The sequence below is a fragment of the Scomber scombrus genome, chromosome 11, assembly GCF_963691925.1.
Source record: "Scomber scombrus chromosome 11, fScoSco1.1, whole genome shotgun sequence".
Lineage (NCBI taxonomy): Eukaryota > Metazoa > Chordata > Actinopteri > Scombriformes > Scombridae > Scomber > Scomber scombrus.
Window position 1 is genome coordinate 25161278 of NC_084980.1, and position 17559 is coordinate 25178836.

General features: G+C 38.4%; 1 protein-coding gene across 1 annotated transcript in view; it reads left to right on the forward strand.

Moving 5' to 3' along the window:
* Window positions 1-17559, forward strand: part of tesk2 (testis associated actin remodelling kinase 2) — a 38509-nt gene that overhangs the window by 19194 nt on the left and 1756 nt on the right. The window contains exons 6-12 of the mRNA XM_062428192.1: window positions 6039-6185; window positions 8495-8577; window positions 10581-10665; window positions 11003-11086; window positions 12038-12124; window positions 13328-13469; window positions 15471-16010. Of these exons, the coding sequence (XP_062284176.1) occupies window positions 6039-6185; window positions 8495-8577; window positions 10581-10665; window positions 11003-11086; window positions 12038-12124; window positions 13328-13469; window positions 15471-16010 (1168 nt within the window). The remainder of the gene's footprint in view (window positions 1-6038; window positions 6186-8494; window positions 8578-10580; window positions 10666-11002; window positions 11087-12037; window positions 12125-13327; window positions 13470-15470; window positions 16011-17559) is intronic.

Sequence of the window (17559 nt, forward strand, 5' to 3'; positions counted from 1 at the left end):
CTCGTGCCTTCATGTGAGCGTGAGCACCTGTGTTTTTGTGTGTTGTGTGTCGCCGCTGTTTTTCAGGTGAACATCACGTCATCCACAAACACACATCACAGCGCCACAGACAGTAGCCTCTAATTGTGGAAAAGCCCGAAAGAACTCAATGTTCTTAAGGGGCACGTAACATTAAAGCTGTATGTGTGGAGGTAGAATTTGATACAGGCAGCTAATCAAATTATCCAGAGATATAAAGAATATTTTCAGGCAGCTCATAGCCTATATTTAACCTGTGTGTGTGACTGAGAGAGAGAGAGGGAGAGAGAACTTTTGTGGTTTGTTATGGAAAAATACTTGATATATATATATATATATATGTTTAGAAACAATACTGTAGTTGTACAGTAGTTGAAGCCTAACCCCCCTAATTTGTAAGACAAATGAAGGGTGCAAAGAGTAACCTGAGACAGAAGTAACATCTCTGTTAGAGTGGATTTGCTACAACAAAACTTACAAACATCAAATGTTGGTTCTCTATTTTTTATTTTTTTTGGCACAGAAAGCCATGTGTCATCATAAAGCAGATGCACTTTGGCAGTATTTAAAAGAGGATGTTGGTTTTAATATGCAGTAAAAACAGCGTAGAAGTAAAAAGGAAGATTGTAACACTAGAAAGTATTTTTAAATGATCTTAAAGGCTGCTGTGTATTTAGAGCCAGTAGTTGGGTATCATTTCATTTTCAGTGATTCAGGAAATACCAACACATGATGGATGGATGGATAGAAAGAAATGAGAATTTTCTTAAAATAAAGGAACATTTCTTGCTGTGCTCTCCTTCTCTTGAGGCACAAACTTTATTTTATTCAAGGTTGATAAACATCATTGTATTAGTTTGACATCCCAAGTCATATAGTGACAGTTCTGTAGTAATTATACTTAGAGGAACTGCATAAAAATACATTTATGACGCATAAACACTACACTGGACACGCACATAGTAACAGTTAAGCAGTTACACAAACAATTTGAGATGCGTCTCTGCATATAAACATGTGTTTTAATGTACATGCAATGAGAAAATACACGTAAATAGGAAGAAATGGTACAAAACACATGATTCATCACACTTTGAAGAAAGCACGCTCTGTTAAAGATGCTTGCAGGCGCACACACATGTGTACTCGATTACACAGTCGCGTTTCACAGTGAATGTGCTTATTGTAGCCTCGAAAAACAAAGACAAACACCAACTTTCAGTTTGCAGACGTGTAAGGGAACACACACACACACACACACACACACACACACACACACACACACACACACACACACACACACACACACACACACACACACACACGCGCTTATTTCTGTAGCTGCAAGAAGAATCCATGTATTGTAAGACATGGATATGAATATACATGTAGGTCTTGTTTTCCCGCTGCAGCGTAAACAGATCCTGTTGTGTCGTGTGAGGACCAAACTGAAGGTTCTGACCCTGGTTGCATGCTCATGCTGTTTTGTTACCTGACCCCCACTATGAGGCCGTGCTCAGAGGAAATGGAGAATGAAGTCACCGCGTGGCCCCGAGCTCTGGAAACACTCTCACATAGACACGCAAATCCACCTCACATATAACAGCAGAATACACACAAAATAGGCAAAATGCCCCCAAGCTATATACTAGATGAATCTAAATCCGTAACCTTTTTGTGACGCTTGTAAATATTAAGGACAAACAAAGAGCCTTATCCCTGTAAAATCCCTCAATATTGAAGTTTGAACTTAAGCACCCCTCTACTCAAAAATGTGTTTTTGTCAGATGTTTCCTTTGACATTTGATCTTCACTGTGCAGAATGATGTCTCTGCACAGTTGAACACTTGAAGGCTTTTTCTCTTTGCTCACCTTTAATTTGAGTTCAAGGCATGTACCTACAAGCATGATTTGTGATATGATAACTACTTTGAAGGACGTATTAGTGAAATATGAGACATCTTTTGTCTAGATTCTGGACTTGTCAATGAGTTCAGACCAAGCCTCCAGGAAGAGCGCCGGGCTTTGAAGCCAATTTGATGTAGTAGTCTGACTACATAATTATAACATAGCATGATGCTATTGGGCCCAAAAACACTGTTTTTAGACCTACACTGTGAAAGAGACGTCTGTAAAGTGTCACAAACCCCGCAAAATGACTCTTTTTACTATCAGAATTTCATCCATTCAGTCCGATCACACTTCGAAAGTCCAGAAGAGTTGCTCAATTAGATAGTGTTTTCCTCATTCAAATCAACCAAACAGCTAAACTGAAAGAAGCAAGCTCAGCTAGCTGAAGTCACTGGTGCACTTGTTCCCTGGGCCCAGTGATGCGAAAGAGGAAGGAACATTTTTTAGCCTTATGTGCCCCTGAGCAGCTTTCATAGGAGTGAAGGGGGCCCCACCTGCGACACTGTATCCAGTTCTTTTTATACATCCACGGGTCAGACACATGGTGGTTTTCAAAGAAGAATATTTTTGTCTTGAAACATATCTCGAGGGCATCTAACTTGTCAAAGGATGTAAAAGCAAGAAAAAAGTCTGCACACTGTAGCTCCTAATGCAGGTAGACTATAATAGGATACCACAAGTAGTATCAAGTATTAAAATCTACCTGCATTGGGGAGCTGCAGCGTGCAGACTTTATTCTTGCTTTTACATATTTTGTTATTCGGTCCAGCACCTGTTCTCTTGCTCTGGATGTTCGTGTCTACAACAAACTTCTTTAACTTGTCAAAGGACTCATCAGGAATATTCCACCATATTTATTCCTATTCCATAGATAGATAGATAGATAGATAGATACTAAATAAGGATACTAAAATCTGTTATAAAAACACATAACCTAATAGTGCAAGTTAAAAAAATAAAAACCATTGTACTGGTTAAAGTGCAAACATCACCAGTGTGGATTACTTTCACACAAGAAAGAGCCTCTCTGGAAGACATAAAGATGTATCTAGAGCACGAAGCCTCGCTCTGTCACTGCTGAATCTCCATCTAATTCACCTTATAGGAAACACTACTGCAATCATAATCTGGGCTAATGGTAAGTCATGACCCATGGCAGGATTATGCTGCTTTTTGAAGCTGCTCCCTCGTGGCAAAACAAGGATCCTTTTGTTTGAGCCTCTGCAGGGTCCAGATAGTGTATCAGAGATGTTTCCACAACAGTTACGACCGGACCAATGTTTCTCATTTCCTCACCGCTGTGTATTATATGTGATCATAGTGTGGGCCACTTAAATGATCTAAACTCATGCCATTCCGAATGATTACTGCGGTATATCAGTGACTCCACAAGTAGGATAAAAGAAATTCCAGGGAAAAATACCATGCCTACATAAGAGGATTTTCCTGAATGCTACTTTACCCTTTCCGGTTACTTTTAGTTGACACAGCAGGTGCACACGTCCACTGAACCATGATGGGTTTTTTTTTGTTTTTTAAGGCATTCTCTGCGTATTCTGCCAGTGTGAGATTAAAATGGTGCAGTTTAGTTCGTAAATGAGACGATAAAGGAAGGAAGTTGGATTAGTCCCAGTTTTAATTGTCTCCGGTGGAGTTTTCCCCCCTGCACCTCCTCCCCACCCCTCTCTGCCCCCCCCCCCCAAAAAACCCCCAACCAGGCAGACAACAGATGTTGAACTCTGTGGCTACTGAGGAATTTGCTGGACAAATACTGTAATCCTCCGCTGTCTTGCTATGGGGAGGGGGGTGTATGACTGTGTGTGTGTGTGTGTGGGTGCTCAACCTTTTTTGGGGGGCAGCCATTTGACTTTTGTACACAAATGGATTTTTAGTCCCCAGAATATTTAATCATTAACTTATCTTTTTTTTGTGAGTCCTCAGACCTTTTTTGGTATTTCCAGATATTCCTAATAAATCATTGTGCCAGTATCTTATGAGCCACAATAGAAATATTAATTTAAAATGTTTTAATGTTTAAATTTACTCCCAGTTGGTTCAAAAGACAGTTTTCCATTGTTTTATTCTAATCTATTTTATTCTAGTCAGTCCCTCCTTTATGTGAGGCAACAGTCCAACACACTTGCTATCTTCATTAGGCTAAATTTTAGTTTAGGCAGAGCTTGTCCATTAACTGTAAGGTTGGGTTATAATCTCCTATCCACATGTCTGAGTGTGTGTGAATAAGTGGAAAAGAGACAAATTATGAAGCAGATTGTCTGCTAAGGCTGAAAAGCGCAATATAAGTGTCAACCTTTTACCATTCAGGTTATTGCTGTTTAGTGAGGAATTTTAAATGTATGATTAGAAAGATTTTTACTGTATTTGTAACAAAAAGCTACAATAGTATAGCTCAGTCTGACAGTGGGGCCAAAAATATAAAAATCATTACGAGCCATTCCTACATTAACTTCCTGAGCTTACTGTATCATATTGACTTTAACTTGGACGGCAGAGCAGGTTTTCCATATTAGCAATCCGGAGCTGTAATCCAAAGTAAATCTATTAAGCATCAATCCCCTTATGTGCATATTTATACAATACATCGTGCATGTTGTGATGCAACCATGTGTTGAATTTAAAACAAAAAAATAAACAAAATAATTAAATCCATTCTGTATCTTTTTGATGGTGTGAAACCTAATCTTCCTTTTTTTTTTTAGAGGTTGAACCACTTGAGATTGAAGTGGTCTAGACTAGAGAGATGCTGTGATTGGAGATGTTGAACCTGCACCCAGCCAGAAAATGATGCATAACTGAGAGGAAATAATGGAATTTGTTTTGAAGGAAGGCTGCCCAGAATACAATCTTACTAATAGATATGACAATGTTTCTCTAGATGAGGCTTTTTTTCTATGAGACCAATTGTAATAACAGACTGAAGCCGGTTTATTCAGCCGTGTGAAGACGTGTAGAGACCTCCTCCCTCCGCCACCAGCCGTCCCCTCTGTCCTAATTCTGTGTCTGTCACTCAAACCAATCGCCACAGCTAAACTAGACCAGCTCTTTATCCCATCGCCGCTCTCTCCCTCTCTCTCCCTCTCTCTCTCTCTCTCTAGTTAACCAGTGTTGTCCGTGATATATGACATGGGATTAGTGCGTCTACTGCGTGTACGTTCGCATGCACGCAGCCAGGTCAGACAGGTTTCTCTGGATCAGAGCTGACAGACAAGAGCGAAAGAAAGACCCTTGATGCTTAAAAACTTAAAACCCACTGAGCTGATTTTGCCCTCTTGGCTGCCCACTCTAGTGCCTGCACTATGAATCAGACAGTCGACATTTATGTACTTAGGAAACTAGCAGCTCTGTCTGCCAATTGAACAGGAAGCCAGCCAGATTTTATTCAGCCAGTCGGTCGATACACCAGCTAGCCCTCCAGGCAGGCAGGCAGGCAGGCAGGCAGACAGGCAGTCTGTAACCCAAACAACAAAGTCAGATAGGCGGTTGTTTTTTGTAATGCAGTCAGTACATTTAAGCTATTTTTAAGCACGCCTGTATATTTTTAACCAGATCAGTCCGTTACCATTTGGCCTGTAAATTCCAAAGAAAGCTCCGCAAGTCGTCTGCTGTTTCTTTCACCACCGACACCTGAGAGTGTTATGTTGCTATGATTAAACTATTCACACTGACCGAGTTCAGACATCTCTCATTTTAACTCCTGAGAAAAGTCGTGTAGACGCCTCCCCCCAGCTCGCTAATACAATGGACACGCTGTATGCAGCCAACTCAGCCAAATTTCTGGCTAAATAACATTTAGTTGAAGTAATTACTGTTTGTTCAAAGTCTTAAGACATTATTAGTCAATCTAAATAGCAAAGTTTGTTCTGTAGCCTGTAAATAGTCGTTAAACATGTTTTCAGGCACACTCTGAAATCTGAATTCATATTTCAAAAAGACCTATGTGTTGAAACAGCACCATGCTTTTAACAATATTATCCCCACTGATATTATACAGTTTATATTCCTCACATTTTGATAGTTTAGGAGTATGTTCTTGCACTTATACCTCAAGGTTTTTATTCATTTGTGTGTCTCTCTTTCTTTCTCTCCAGTACATCAACGGTGGAAACCTGGAGCAGCTTCTAGACAGCAACAAACACCTGAGTTGGCCTACCAGAGTGAAACTGGCCTGTGATATTGCCAACGGTCTGGCCTACTTGCACTCCAGAGTTATATTCCACCGGGACCTAACCTCCAAGGTTAGTTACGGTAGATAGGCTAATTGGTCGTTAGGAGGAGAAGAGACAGCTAAATATAGAAGTGCAGGCTTTTGTTCTACTGAGGACTCAGAAGAACAAAGTACTCACTGTACGTTTGTATTTGTTATGTGTATTAGATTAAGTATTTTTTAAGATTTTATATTTATTTTAATAAATGATAAATAGTTTACTTTGGTTTAGAAGCTCAAGTACAGTCCCGGGTCTGTTTTTAGAGCTCCAACTAACAATGTATTCATTATCTAGTTATGTGTTGATTATTTCTTGATTCATTCATTAGTTTGTTTTGTCCATAAAATATTAGAAAATGGTGAAAGATGTTGATCACTGTTTCCTAAAGCTGAAGATACAACCTGAAATGTCTTATATAATCCTAACCAACAGCCAACAACTCAAAGATACTCAGTTTACTGACTTAAAGGACTAAAGAAACCAAGAAATATTCACATTTTAGAAGCTGGAGTCAGGGAATTGGACATTTCTTTCTTTAAAAAAAAATTAAATATGATTGATTTATTATCAAAAAATTGACAATTCATTTAATAGTTGACCATAAATAGCTTAATTGACTAGTTGCTGTTCTGCTCACCATACAACTGATATCTTATATATATCCTGTATATCTAAGGTCAATCACACAATTGATTTAAGCAACACTTACTAATGCAACTGTCTATTACTTATAAAAACACCTTTTAACATTGCAGTAAATACCCAAAACACAGATAGAATGAAAAGTTAAAAAAATACACCAAGAAGTCACATTTTGTTTGGTCATTCCCAGCATAAAAAAACAGTTATGTATTAGGTTTAGATTGTCCTGCCCTTTTTACAAGAAGATTTGTGATAAATTACAAGTATTTCTTTGTAAAGAAGAATACAACAGAAAATATATTAGGTCAGGAGATTTTCTGTAACTCCTCATTTGACTTTGGTTCCTCTTTGTCTGTTTCTTGTCCAATGATAATATTAATTTGTCATATGTTCTCGCACATTTATACAGAACTGTTCAGTATTTATTTAAATATGAATACGTTTTGACAGCTTCTACTACAATATTAAGGTTTAACTCCAGGATAACGAACCGACTTCTTTATGTAAAACCTGCGTTCGATTTTTAGAAGTCTTCTTGACACACGTGCTGTATCTGTTCCTTTTACTCGTAGACTTGTTAACCTCTCTGCAAAGAACACAGTGTCACTATCAGATGAGATAATCTGTAATAGGCAGCTTCTAGTTTTCCAACTTGACCCAGAGCCATGTTGGCATGGAAATAGCAGGAGACAGAGCCAGTGAGCGAGTAAAACCCATATTCATTTCCTGTTTCGGCTTAGAGATGGGCGTCCGCAGAAGAGTAAGAACACGCTCGAATGTTTATAAAACCAGCACATTTATTTATAAGTGATGTTGGGGGGGACGGGGGGTTAGAGAATAGATTACACTTCCTCTAATTCTTATAAAGTTTATGTTCTCATGACTCATATCACAGATCAGCTTTCTCTCTTCTTTATTTCATGTTACGTGCCTGTTCAAACACTTTCTCATGCCAACTGTAATGTTATCCTATAGTTTTATAGCGCTACATGTCAATATACCCATCCAGTATATTCACAAAGTATAATTAGGCACTGACGGGGGGAGGAAACATACATTATACAACATAATGCCACCTGATGCAGGGACTAAAGGGCAAGAAAACATCACATGAAGCATGCAAACATTGAATATGTGCTGAGTATTAATGTACGCTGAAGCAGCACATTACTGCACTTTAACCTGCAGTTTAGGAAAGGAAGCATAGCGAGAGTCGGGTTATCCCACTGTGACTAATGTATTACGAGTAATGTCAAGTAAAAGGATATGTACACTATAAATAAAGTGTGAGCGAACGTAAAAGATTCAACATCTAGCGCCACTCAGGATCTGTGACAACAAAGTGTGAAATATTAACGCTGTCAAGAGTGTAAATACTGTTATGTAAACGAACTAACTGTAACAATAGACTGACAAACAGTCTCTTTAAAAAAAAAAAATGTGTTGATGAGTTCAAACTTCATGGGGACGCGCCCTGAAAAGTCTTGTCAGTTCCCATTTTTAGATGTACACAAAACCAGAATGTACAGTAAACTAATATCGAAGGCTCGAGTTAGGAAGTGAGTGTTTGGTTGATTTTGCTAAGTGACAAAATGTAGTTGGTTTTTTTTAAGGTCCTCTAGCGTTGCCACTTCCTCAACTAAACATACAGTACGTGTTGATAATGAGGATGTTTTGTTTCTTTACTGTAACCACAGAACTGCCTCATCAAATGCGATGACAACAGCTTCACAGCGGTGGTGGGAGACTTCGGCCTGGCAGAAAAGATCCCCTCTAACCAGTAAGAAGTCGTCCACTGATCACCGCTCCACGCAGTTACACACAATCTTTGTTATGAGTCAATGAATAACAACTAAATTCTTAAAGCTTGGTTTTCTCTGTATTCGCCATTTTTGAGCCCCTGATCTAGAAAGTTAGGGAAAGCCCTCAGTATCACTTTCATCTCTCCTCCATTCACCCCAAAGCATTTATTCTGTCCCTCTAGCAGCACTACTGCCTTATTTAAATACCGAAACTGGCATTAATCAACAATTCTGACAGTAAAATTGAATTTAATGGCTCCGTAGTGTAAAATTAGCTGCTTGTAGTGTTGAAATCACAGAGAATTATCACCATAGTGTTAGATTACGTAGCTTTTTTGCCTCTTTTAGCCCACTGTTTATGACTCATTGACTGTATGGTTGTGTCATAGTTGATCTCACCAACATCTGTAGGCAGATGTTTCCAGTAAAAAAAAAAAAAAAAAACCCAGTTCACACCATTACTAAATAAAGAATCACTAAATGACAGACAGTGAGTGAGTCGCTGATGATGATTAATGTAAAGTATGTAGTAACTTAAAGTCCCAACATTTCGTTTCTCAGAAAAACTCAGATTAAATGAAAGTGACATTTTTCAGGTGGTGCAAGACACACAACTCCAAATGGACACTAAAGTTGTATTATGTTTGGTTTATGTGTAACTAACCAGTTGTTTGTTATCTTTTTAGCAATAGTTTATTATTTTATTTTCCTCTTAGTGACAAAAAAATTACATATGCAGCTTTAAAGTTATATTTAGCTCCATTCATAAAAAGTTGAAGCCAATTTTGTAGCCATAAAACACAAATACTTATTGGCTCTGGAGGCCACATTGAGTACTCTGGTAGTTTGTTGTCCTGTCTTATTTTATTTTAATTATCCTCTTGGCTGCATTTCACTTCATACGAGGAAATACATCTTCTCATTGACTCTCTAAAACTTCGTTAAGATGCTGCTATTTATTTTAATACATGTCACATCAGAAGATTTTCATTCCACCTTTTTATCATTATTTTGTCCATATTTTCTCCCCACCATAATGCTTTTGTTTTTCTACCTTTCTGTGCTAGCTTTCTGTCAGAGTGTCCCTCCTCCTCTTCCTCCTCCTCTTCTTCATACCAGACACAGAGTTATTTATTAACACACGGGTCAGGCACTAACATTGACAGCAGCATGTACAGTCTACATTCTCTGCTTTAGTGTTTTGATAACAGGAGGATACTATCAGTGCAGGGTTTTGTTATTTTAACACTTCAGCAGGACAAGGAAGGAGGGAAGGGGTGGGGGGGGGGGGGGGGGGGTTGTTTTCTCTATACTAAATTACTTAAATTACTTCAGAAACAAAGTGTGCAAGTCTCAAACAAGAAATATAAATGATATAATCTTGTATATTTCTGCTTTGGTATGTGCATATATAAAGATGTATATCACGCATTATTTACGTGAAATGACACATCTTTTGAGGATTTGTCATGAAAATAAGGATCGACTTTACTCAATTTAAATTTAAATACACCAAAAGCTACTGAACTCAAAGGATTAGAGAGCAAGATGGATTATAGAGAGCGTTAAATATGCTTGAAACTGATTGAAAGGTAAGACTATAGTCATTCTTGGTCTGCTACAGTTTTAAAAAACTGCAATTATGTCTTTATAAGAGGGTCTGCTTTGAATAATAAGAGTGACAGAAAGCTCAACCTCGTGTTTTTCTCTGCAGTTTTACTCTTTATTTACACAATACATGACCAGAGTCAGTTGACTCTTTTCTGATGGTGTTTCAGGGGTCAGAAGAAGATTATATCAACCCAACTTTACACAATACAGTATTTACACACACAAGTTGATGCTGAATATCTGTTGAAATACGGTGTTATCATATTATTAAACCAGGAACTCAGAGTTCAGTCACCTCAAAAACTCTGACTTCCTCATTATGATGGCGTGAAGATGTCAAAACATTGTTGTTTTCTTTGGGTTTTTTTAGCGCTGAGGGAGAGAAGCTGTCAGTGGTCGGATCCCCTTTCTGGATGGCTCCAGAGGTTCTGAGAGATGAATATTACAACGAGAAGGTAAAACCACCGAGCTCGACTTCTACCAACTAATACCAAGCAGTGGTAGTTAAGATTATATGCAAAATGCAAAAAGTCTGATAACATTTCATTAGATTAAGTTTGATGTAATAGATGAATGAGTGGTGGCTTAAAAGGAAGTTCCCATTGATTGTAACATTTCTGAAAAATCACGTCATTTAGGAATGTCAGACAGTTTGGTAAATCTGTGGTTTAACGTCTGGGGAATATTACACATACAACACTTTACCACTTTACAGTAAAACCAGCAAGAAAAAGTTTTAGTGTGAAAATCGGTGCGTATATATATGTGATAAAACTTTTGTCTGTTTTCCAGGCTGACGTCTTCTCTTATGGCATAATCTTGTGTGAGATCATTGCACGGATCCAGGCTGACCCCGACTTCCTTCCCCGCACAGAGGTGAACGCTCAACTCTTCCTTCTCCTCCCACTCCTCCTCCTCCAACACCTCCTTCTCCTCCTCCTCCTCCTCCTCCCCCTCCTCCTCCTCCTCCTCCAACACCTCCTTCTCCTCCTCCTTCTCCTCCTCCTCCTCCTCCTCACCTCTTTTTAACCTCATCACCTCGTAACACTCCGTCTGTGTGTTTGTTTGCAGTGTCCACATGTGAATCCTCTCGGTATCCCCTCCCATAGTTCTCACCTTGTTTACACTGTGGTATAATTACATTCATATGACCAATAAAAAACTCAGTTGAAGGTGGGACATATATTCTTCTATATCCATTTCTACAAAATCAAACCTGAATTTAAGTATTTTTAGCGAGTAGCAAGCCACTTTTTATTATTGTTATTATCTTTATGATCTTTCAGTTTATTGTATTTATTATTTAATGTGTAAAGTAGTGCATAAATGTTACAAAATGACATGTAATTGTTTTTAAGTACAGATGAATGCAGCCCTTTCAGTATATTAGTTACATCAGTTGTTTTTACCTCCTTGTTTTAGGCAAAACTGGTGTCAGTGCAGTTAATTGTGAATAAAATACATTTATAATACTCTCACTTCGTTTTGTAATAAATAAAACAAATTCTAGTCAAAGCCAAAATATTAATGGATGTGCCTTTTAAGCCGGGTTTAGAAATGAATCCAAACTCAGAAATGGAGTCGTTAGTTATTAATCCTTCATAGTTTACAATCATAAGAGAACTTGGCAGTCAGCTGGACCATGTCAGCGGGATTAGTTTGACCTGAAGCTGGCTTTGGCTGAGTCAAGAGTTAAAGTACGTCAAACATGTGATGAAACACTCTCTCTCTCTCTGTCAGAATGATAAATATGAACTTCCTGTCCTAACTTTGTTATATTTTTATATTCACACCTCCTTGTCTCTCTGTCTCGCTCTCTTTTACTAGAACTTCGGCCTGGACTATCACACGTTCCAGCACATGGTCGGAGACTGTCCGCCTGACTTCCTCCAGCTTGCCTTCAACTGCTGCAATGTGAGTCCACCACGCCCCCCCCTCCCGCGCCCGTCCAACCAGCCTGTTTCTGTCTGAGATGATTCTCACATAGCTGGTAAAGGGAGTTAGAGTTGAAGTCAAGTTTTAAGTCCACCTATAATGACAAAGACATTCAGGACAAACTTATTATTATTATAATTCTTTATATTTCCCAAATTCCTCAGTTGTCTCTTCTAATTTCTCCTGTTTTTGTTTTTAAATTTCTTAAGTACTTCAGAAATGAAGGGGCAATCTGATTATCTGAATAATCAGATTTGCCCCTCAGCTCACTCTCCAGGAGGTCTTCTGTTATCTAAAAGCTGGATCAGTCACTTTGTGGACTTTTTTTGCACAGTTTGGAGATGTGTTGCTTAGTGAGGAATGAAATATAAAGAAGAATTAAGTGAATCAAACCAAATAAAATACATATTTTTTGATGATTAGGGCCAGTTTATTTTTGCTCATATAATATCATAATTATTGGGCTGTAATTGTGATTTATTTTACTCCCTCTCTACTGTAGCGTGTAGACATCATTACTAATCAGAGAGGATGAAAGCATTAAAGTTCTTGGAGCTCCCTGCTGATTGATCCTCCATCCTTTCTCATCCATGTCTGTTGTCTCCAGGTCTTATTTCATGTTGAACGATCATGTTTGCAGTATCTTTCTATCTTCCTCTAACTGCTTTGCACTTCTTTATTACCTTCATACCTTCATGTTTGATCCACATGTACGTAGTCTGACTTCTCTCAGCAGCCTCTTCATATGAACCATTTTCAATGTTCACATCATCTGTCCACCTCTCCAAATGTTATACTGTTCCCCTCTCCTTGCATCTTCATCCTCACTGCCTAATTTTCTTCACATTTTCTTTAATTATATTAATATTTTCATTTAAAGTGCACCAACAGATTAAAATAGGTGTAATTTAGTGTTGAAGAATGGAAAAGAAGGTTCTACGTAATTGGTGAAGACAATTTCCTGGTAAAACTAAACGTATAAAAGCTTGCAAAAAAAATATAAAGCTCTTCTGTGGCCTTGTTTGTTCATGTTAATTATCATATTGTCTCATAATTAACATGGTATTTATTTGTTTATGTTAAAATGTTAAATGTGGCTCCTTTTTAAATGGCATGAAACTAATAAGAAGTCTCACAGTCATCCTCCTTCATCTCTCTCCCCTTCATCTTGTTCTCTTTTAGATGGACCCTAAACTCCGTCCGTCCTTCCCAGACATCGTCAAAGATCTGGAGAAGATCCTCGCGCTGCTTAAAGTAGAAGAGATGGAGCACGAGTGTGTCCCGCTCAGTGGAGACAACAACGACAAGAAGACCACACCCAAAGGTATCACGCTTTGTAGTTCTGTGATCTGTCGTTTGAGCTTCAGGTTTAACGTCAAGATTTACTAGAAAACAGACTCTTGAAGAGGAGGCTGATAGGAAGGGAAACAGATATCCATGCAGTGCAGCAGAGATACCTTTTAGAGTCTTTTACCCTATTCTACCACTCCATATATGCTCTGTTTATACTCTTATCTACTCAGACTGTCAACCATCAGATCGTCAATATTTCACTCGTAGTTATCCAGTCAGCGGCGAGCCTGACGGAAACTTCTCTCTCTTCCTCTAAAGCTCAGTGTTGATTCCACGTTTGTTCAGTTAGTCAGTAACGAGGAAACTGTTTACACTGTCCGCACCCGAGCCAGATTTTTACTTCTCTTCCTTTTCAGTCAGGAAGTGCGTCAGGTGAGTGATAACCCTCACTGTTATATCTGTATCCTCTGACCCCCCCCTCCCCTCTCTATCACCCGTCAAAGAAGCGGAGAGCTGACCCAGAACGGCTGCTGATAACATAAACTTCTTCATGACTTTTAAGAGCAAAACTGGTCCGAGATCAACATTCCCATTTTCAGATACTTGATCCTTGCAGACCCAGGTTTAATTTCTAATTTGGTTCAGCCGCCTGCATGTCGGAGTCAGGGGGCAGTAAAGTTTTTTGTTTAGATGAGCCGAGCGCAGATCCTTTTTCCTCAGGATCAAAACGGAACGAAGCCGAGCACAAACACACGATAAGATGAAGTCATGATTTATATATAGTTTTTCTCATCTGTTAGTTTGATGTAAATCTAGAAGAAACAGAATATATAAAACAGTCTGAGTGTGTTGTATATGTTACGCAGCTGTGTGGAAACCATGACCTGCTGGATCTGACGCTTCTTTCTCTCCTCGTTTTCTGTCGATTATCACGTCGTAAACTTTTTCTTCTCCTGCTCCCTCCTTCCCTCTCTGTCTGCCCCCCTCCTCCTCCTCCTCCTCCTCCATCATCTACCTCTCTCTCTTCAGTATTTCCTGAGACCAGGATCCCTCTCATAGTAGGAAATATTTCTGCTGCGTAACAAAACATTTTAAGCCAAATATTTTTATAAAGAGACATGAGGAATTCTCTCAGACGTTTCGCAGCATAAATGAGATTCTCGATCACTCACAAGCGCGACAGTACTTTGAGATAGTAGAGGAGTATAAGAATATAATGTTTTACTGATGAGCTCACTAGTTTATATGCAACGCAATACTGGGAATAACAGATTTAGTGAACTACTATTTATGCGCTTATATGAGCAAAGTTGATTTCTAAACAAGATGAAGAATTGTTGGAAACTGAGACTTAAAATCAGTAATAAATAAAGTTTATGGGAGAAATAAAAATCCGACCAAATGTCAGGAAAAATCTTGATAAAAATTGTATTTAAGTGCCTCTGGAAAGATTTAAACAACAGGGATAAAGAGAGACTATGGCTGGCTCTCACAGGATTCAGTCTCTACTGCCACCTAGTGTTTATAATAGATTTTCACTTTATCTTCAGACACTACTTAGATATGCAAATATATGAGATAAGATAAGATTTACCTGATTGGTAGAGCTTAGCATATAATTAGAATCTCATATATATACAAGAGTGCCATTTAGTTTATAATAAATGGTTAAATAGTCAATAATAAATGATAAAATACTCATAAATAGTCATTCAGATGAAATGCAAACGAAAGCAGCAGTTATATATTGCACTAGTCTGTGTGTGTGTTTGGGGGGTAGTGCTTAATTTAATTTAATTTAGTTTTTTTAGTATCCTCATTAGCTGCAGCCTTACTGAAGCAACTATAAGCATAAAAGTGCACAATAGATAATGCATAACAAAATATAACATTACAACATAATAAAATAACATCTATAAGTTTATTTCTCCATAAAATAAAAGATGCAACAAGCGAGTTTTATGGTTTATCCCAGTTTTATGCACATTTTATAAAAGATGAATCACAAAACATCCCCCTCTGTCTCTTCTAGGTGATAAGATCCAAGGCTTCAAGCGACTGAACCCTCTCGGTTTCCAGGACGACAAAATCCCTCCCAAATCCCCGCGGCCCCGACGGAACATCTGGCTCAGCCGCAGCCAATCGGACATCTTCTCCTGCAAACCGGGAAGAAAAGTCAACGTCCAGGACCCTTACTACAACCCCCCCACCCAACAGCACCAGAGAGCCTCCAAAGCTCGCAAGATCAACCCTTTCACCGCCCGAGAGGACCTTTGCGGGGGCAAGATCAAGTTTTTCGACGTGCCCAGCAAGTCCGTCTTCTCGCTGGTGTTTGACCTTCACTCACCGCCGGGGAGCGTGTTCAGTAACCTGCCCCCCCTTCACGGACCCGGGGGACCCCAGCAGGAGACGTCGTACTACTGGCAGCAGCTGCCAGGGAGACAGTGTCACTCGTTACCCGTGTCCCCCCAGTTGCCCCGTTCCGAAGTCTTCCATGTCACCACTGCTGTGAGCGCAAACAACAACGGTTCTCTGACCTGTAACTCCAGCCAGCTGTCTTCAACGCTGCCAGGTGAGAGATGTGAGGGGGGGAAGCTGAGACACAGTCAGAGAGCGAGCTGTAAAATCAGTGGAGTGCTCCTTTAAAAGTTCATGCTCATCGTCTTTCATCTGCTTAAAGCACAATATAAAGTTTTTCTTTTCATCAAATAGGATTTAACTTATAACTGCTCATCTTATCTTAATAAAACTAGAATGGAGGCAGAATATAATATTCACTTTGTTGAAAGGCTCATTTCATTGATCCATGAGCCTAATAAGGCAAATCTAATAGTATAGCACATTTCAACGTGCTTTACATGAAATATAACATGTATCAAGACAGAATATAAAAGCAACACATGATAAGAAAGTAAGAAGAATAATGTGACGTACATACATATACAGATATTTAATAAATTGTCTATAACGTTATAATGGTCATAAGCAGATAAAAGTGTTTAATAATGTATCCCTGAATTAAAAAACTATAACTCCTCCTGTGGGAGCTCATAAGTGAAAGCTGGTGTATAAACAGATAATGAATGACGATAAAATAAAACACAGTTATAATAATATAAAATATATCTTCAAAGGAGAATTATAATTGTTATAGTGTGACATAAACTATTTATTCAATGTTAAAATAGTCATTAACCCTTTCATGAATGAATGATGACAACAACCTCAGTCAGGATTTTTTTCCAGTGTTTTCATTTCTCTTTATGCATGAAAAAAAAAATTGAACTTTTTCACATTACATTGTATTACATTATAATAAAATAAATCAACTGAACTGCAGATGAAGTTTTAGTGTATGGGACGACTCATTAGTGTCCATCGTGGTGGCTGAAGTGCAGCTATGCCATAATAACCAATCAAAATCCATGAATATATATAAGAAAACGGCATTTAAATAGCTGTCTGCTGTAGTGACCACTATGAGTAAAGGGTTAAATTGGAGGACATAAAAGTAAAGTGTCAGCAGCAATTTTAAAAAGCGTTTCTAATAGAAAAATAATTTGTTGTTTTGCAGATGATTTACTTTTAAATTGTTTATTTTGGCTTTTCTCTAACACATTTCACACTAACACACATTCCTGCTTTACTCAACTGAGGTGAAATGAATACATTTCTTGTGAAGTAAATAAAAGTTTCACTGCTGTAAACATCATTTATCAAATAACGAGAGGTTTATGAAAACACACAGGAATGAGTCCAGTGCTTCATTATAAACTGTGTTTGGTTGTAATAGCAGCAGCTATAAACTGGAAACTAGTAAAAGAGTCAACCTGCAGTTTTAAAGTAGATGATGTGTGAAGTGTTTTGGTCGATTCATTGTTTATATTTTAAGATTTCCACTCTCAGAAAGCTCAGCACATCAGTTTGCTGGTACCAACACTCATTTTTCAAAGAGTGTCAGCTCAGGGTTTATTCACTCTATTCACACAAACAGCGAGAGTGAATATTGAGTCACAACGTTGGTACTAAAAGTAGTTCATTTTCTGGTCTGTATGAATATAGTTATGTTTGCTTCCTTCTGTTTACTGTGTAGTTTCATGGTTATTGATTTAACCCAAATT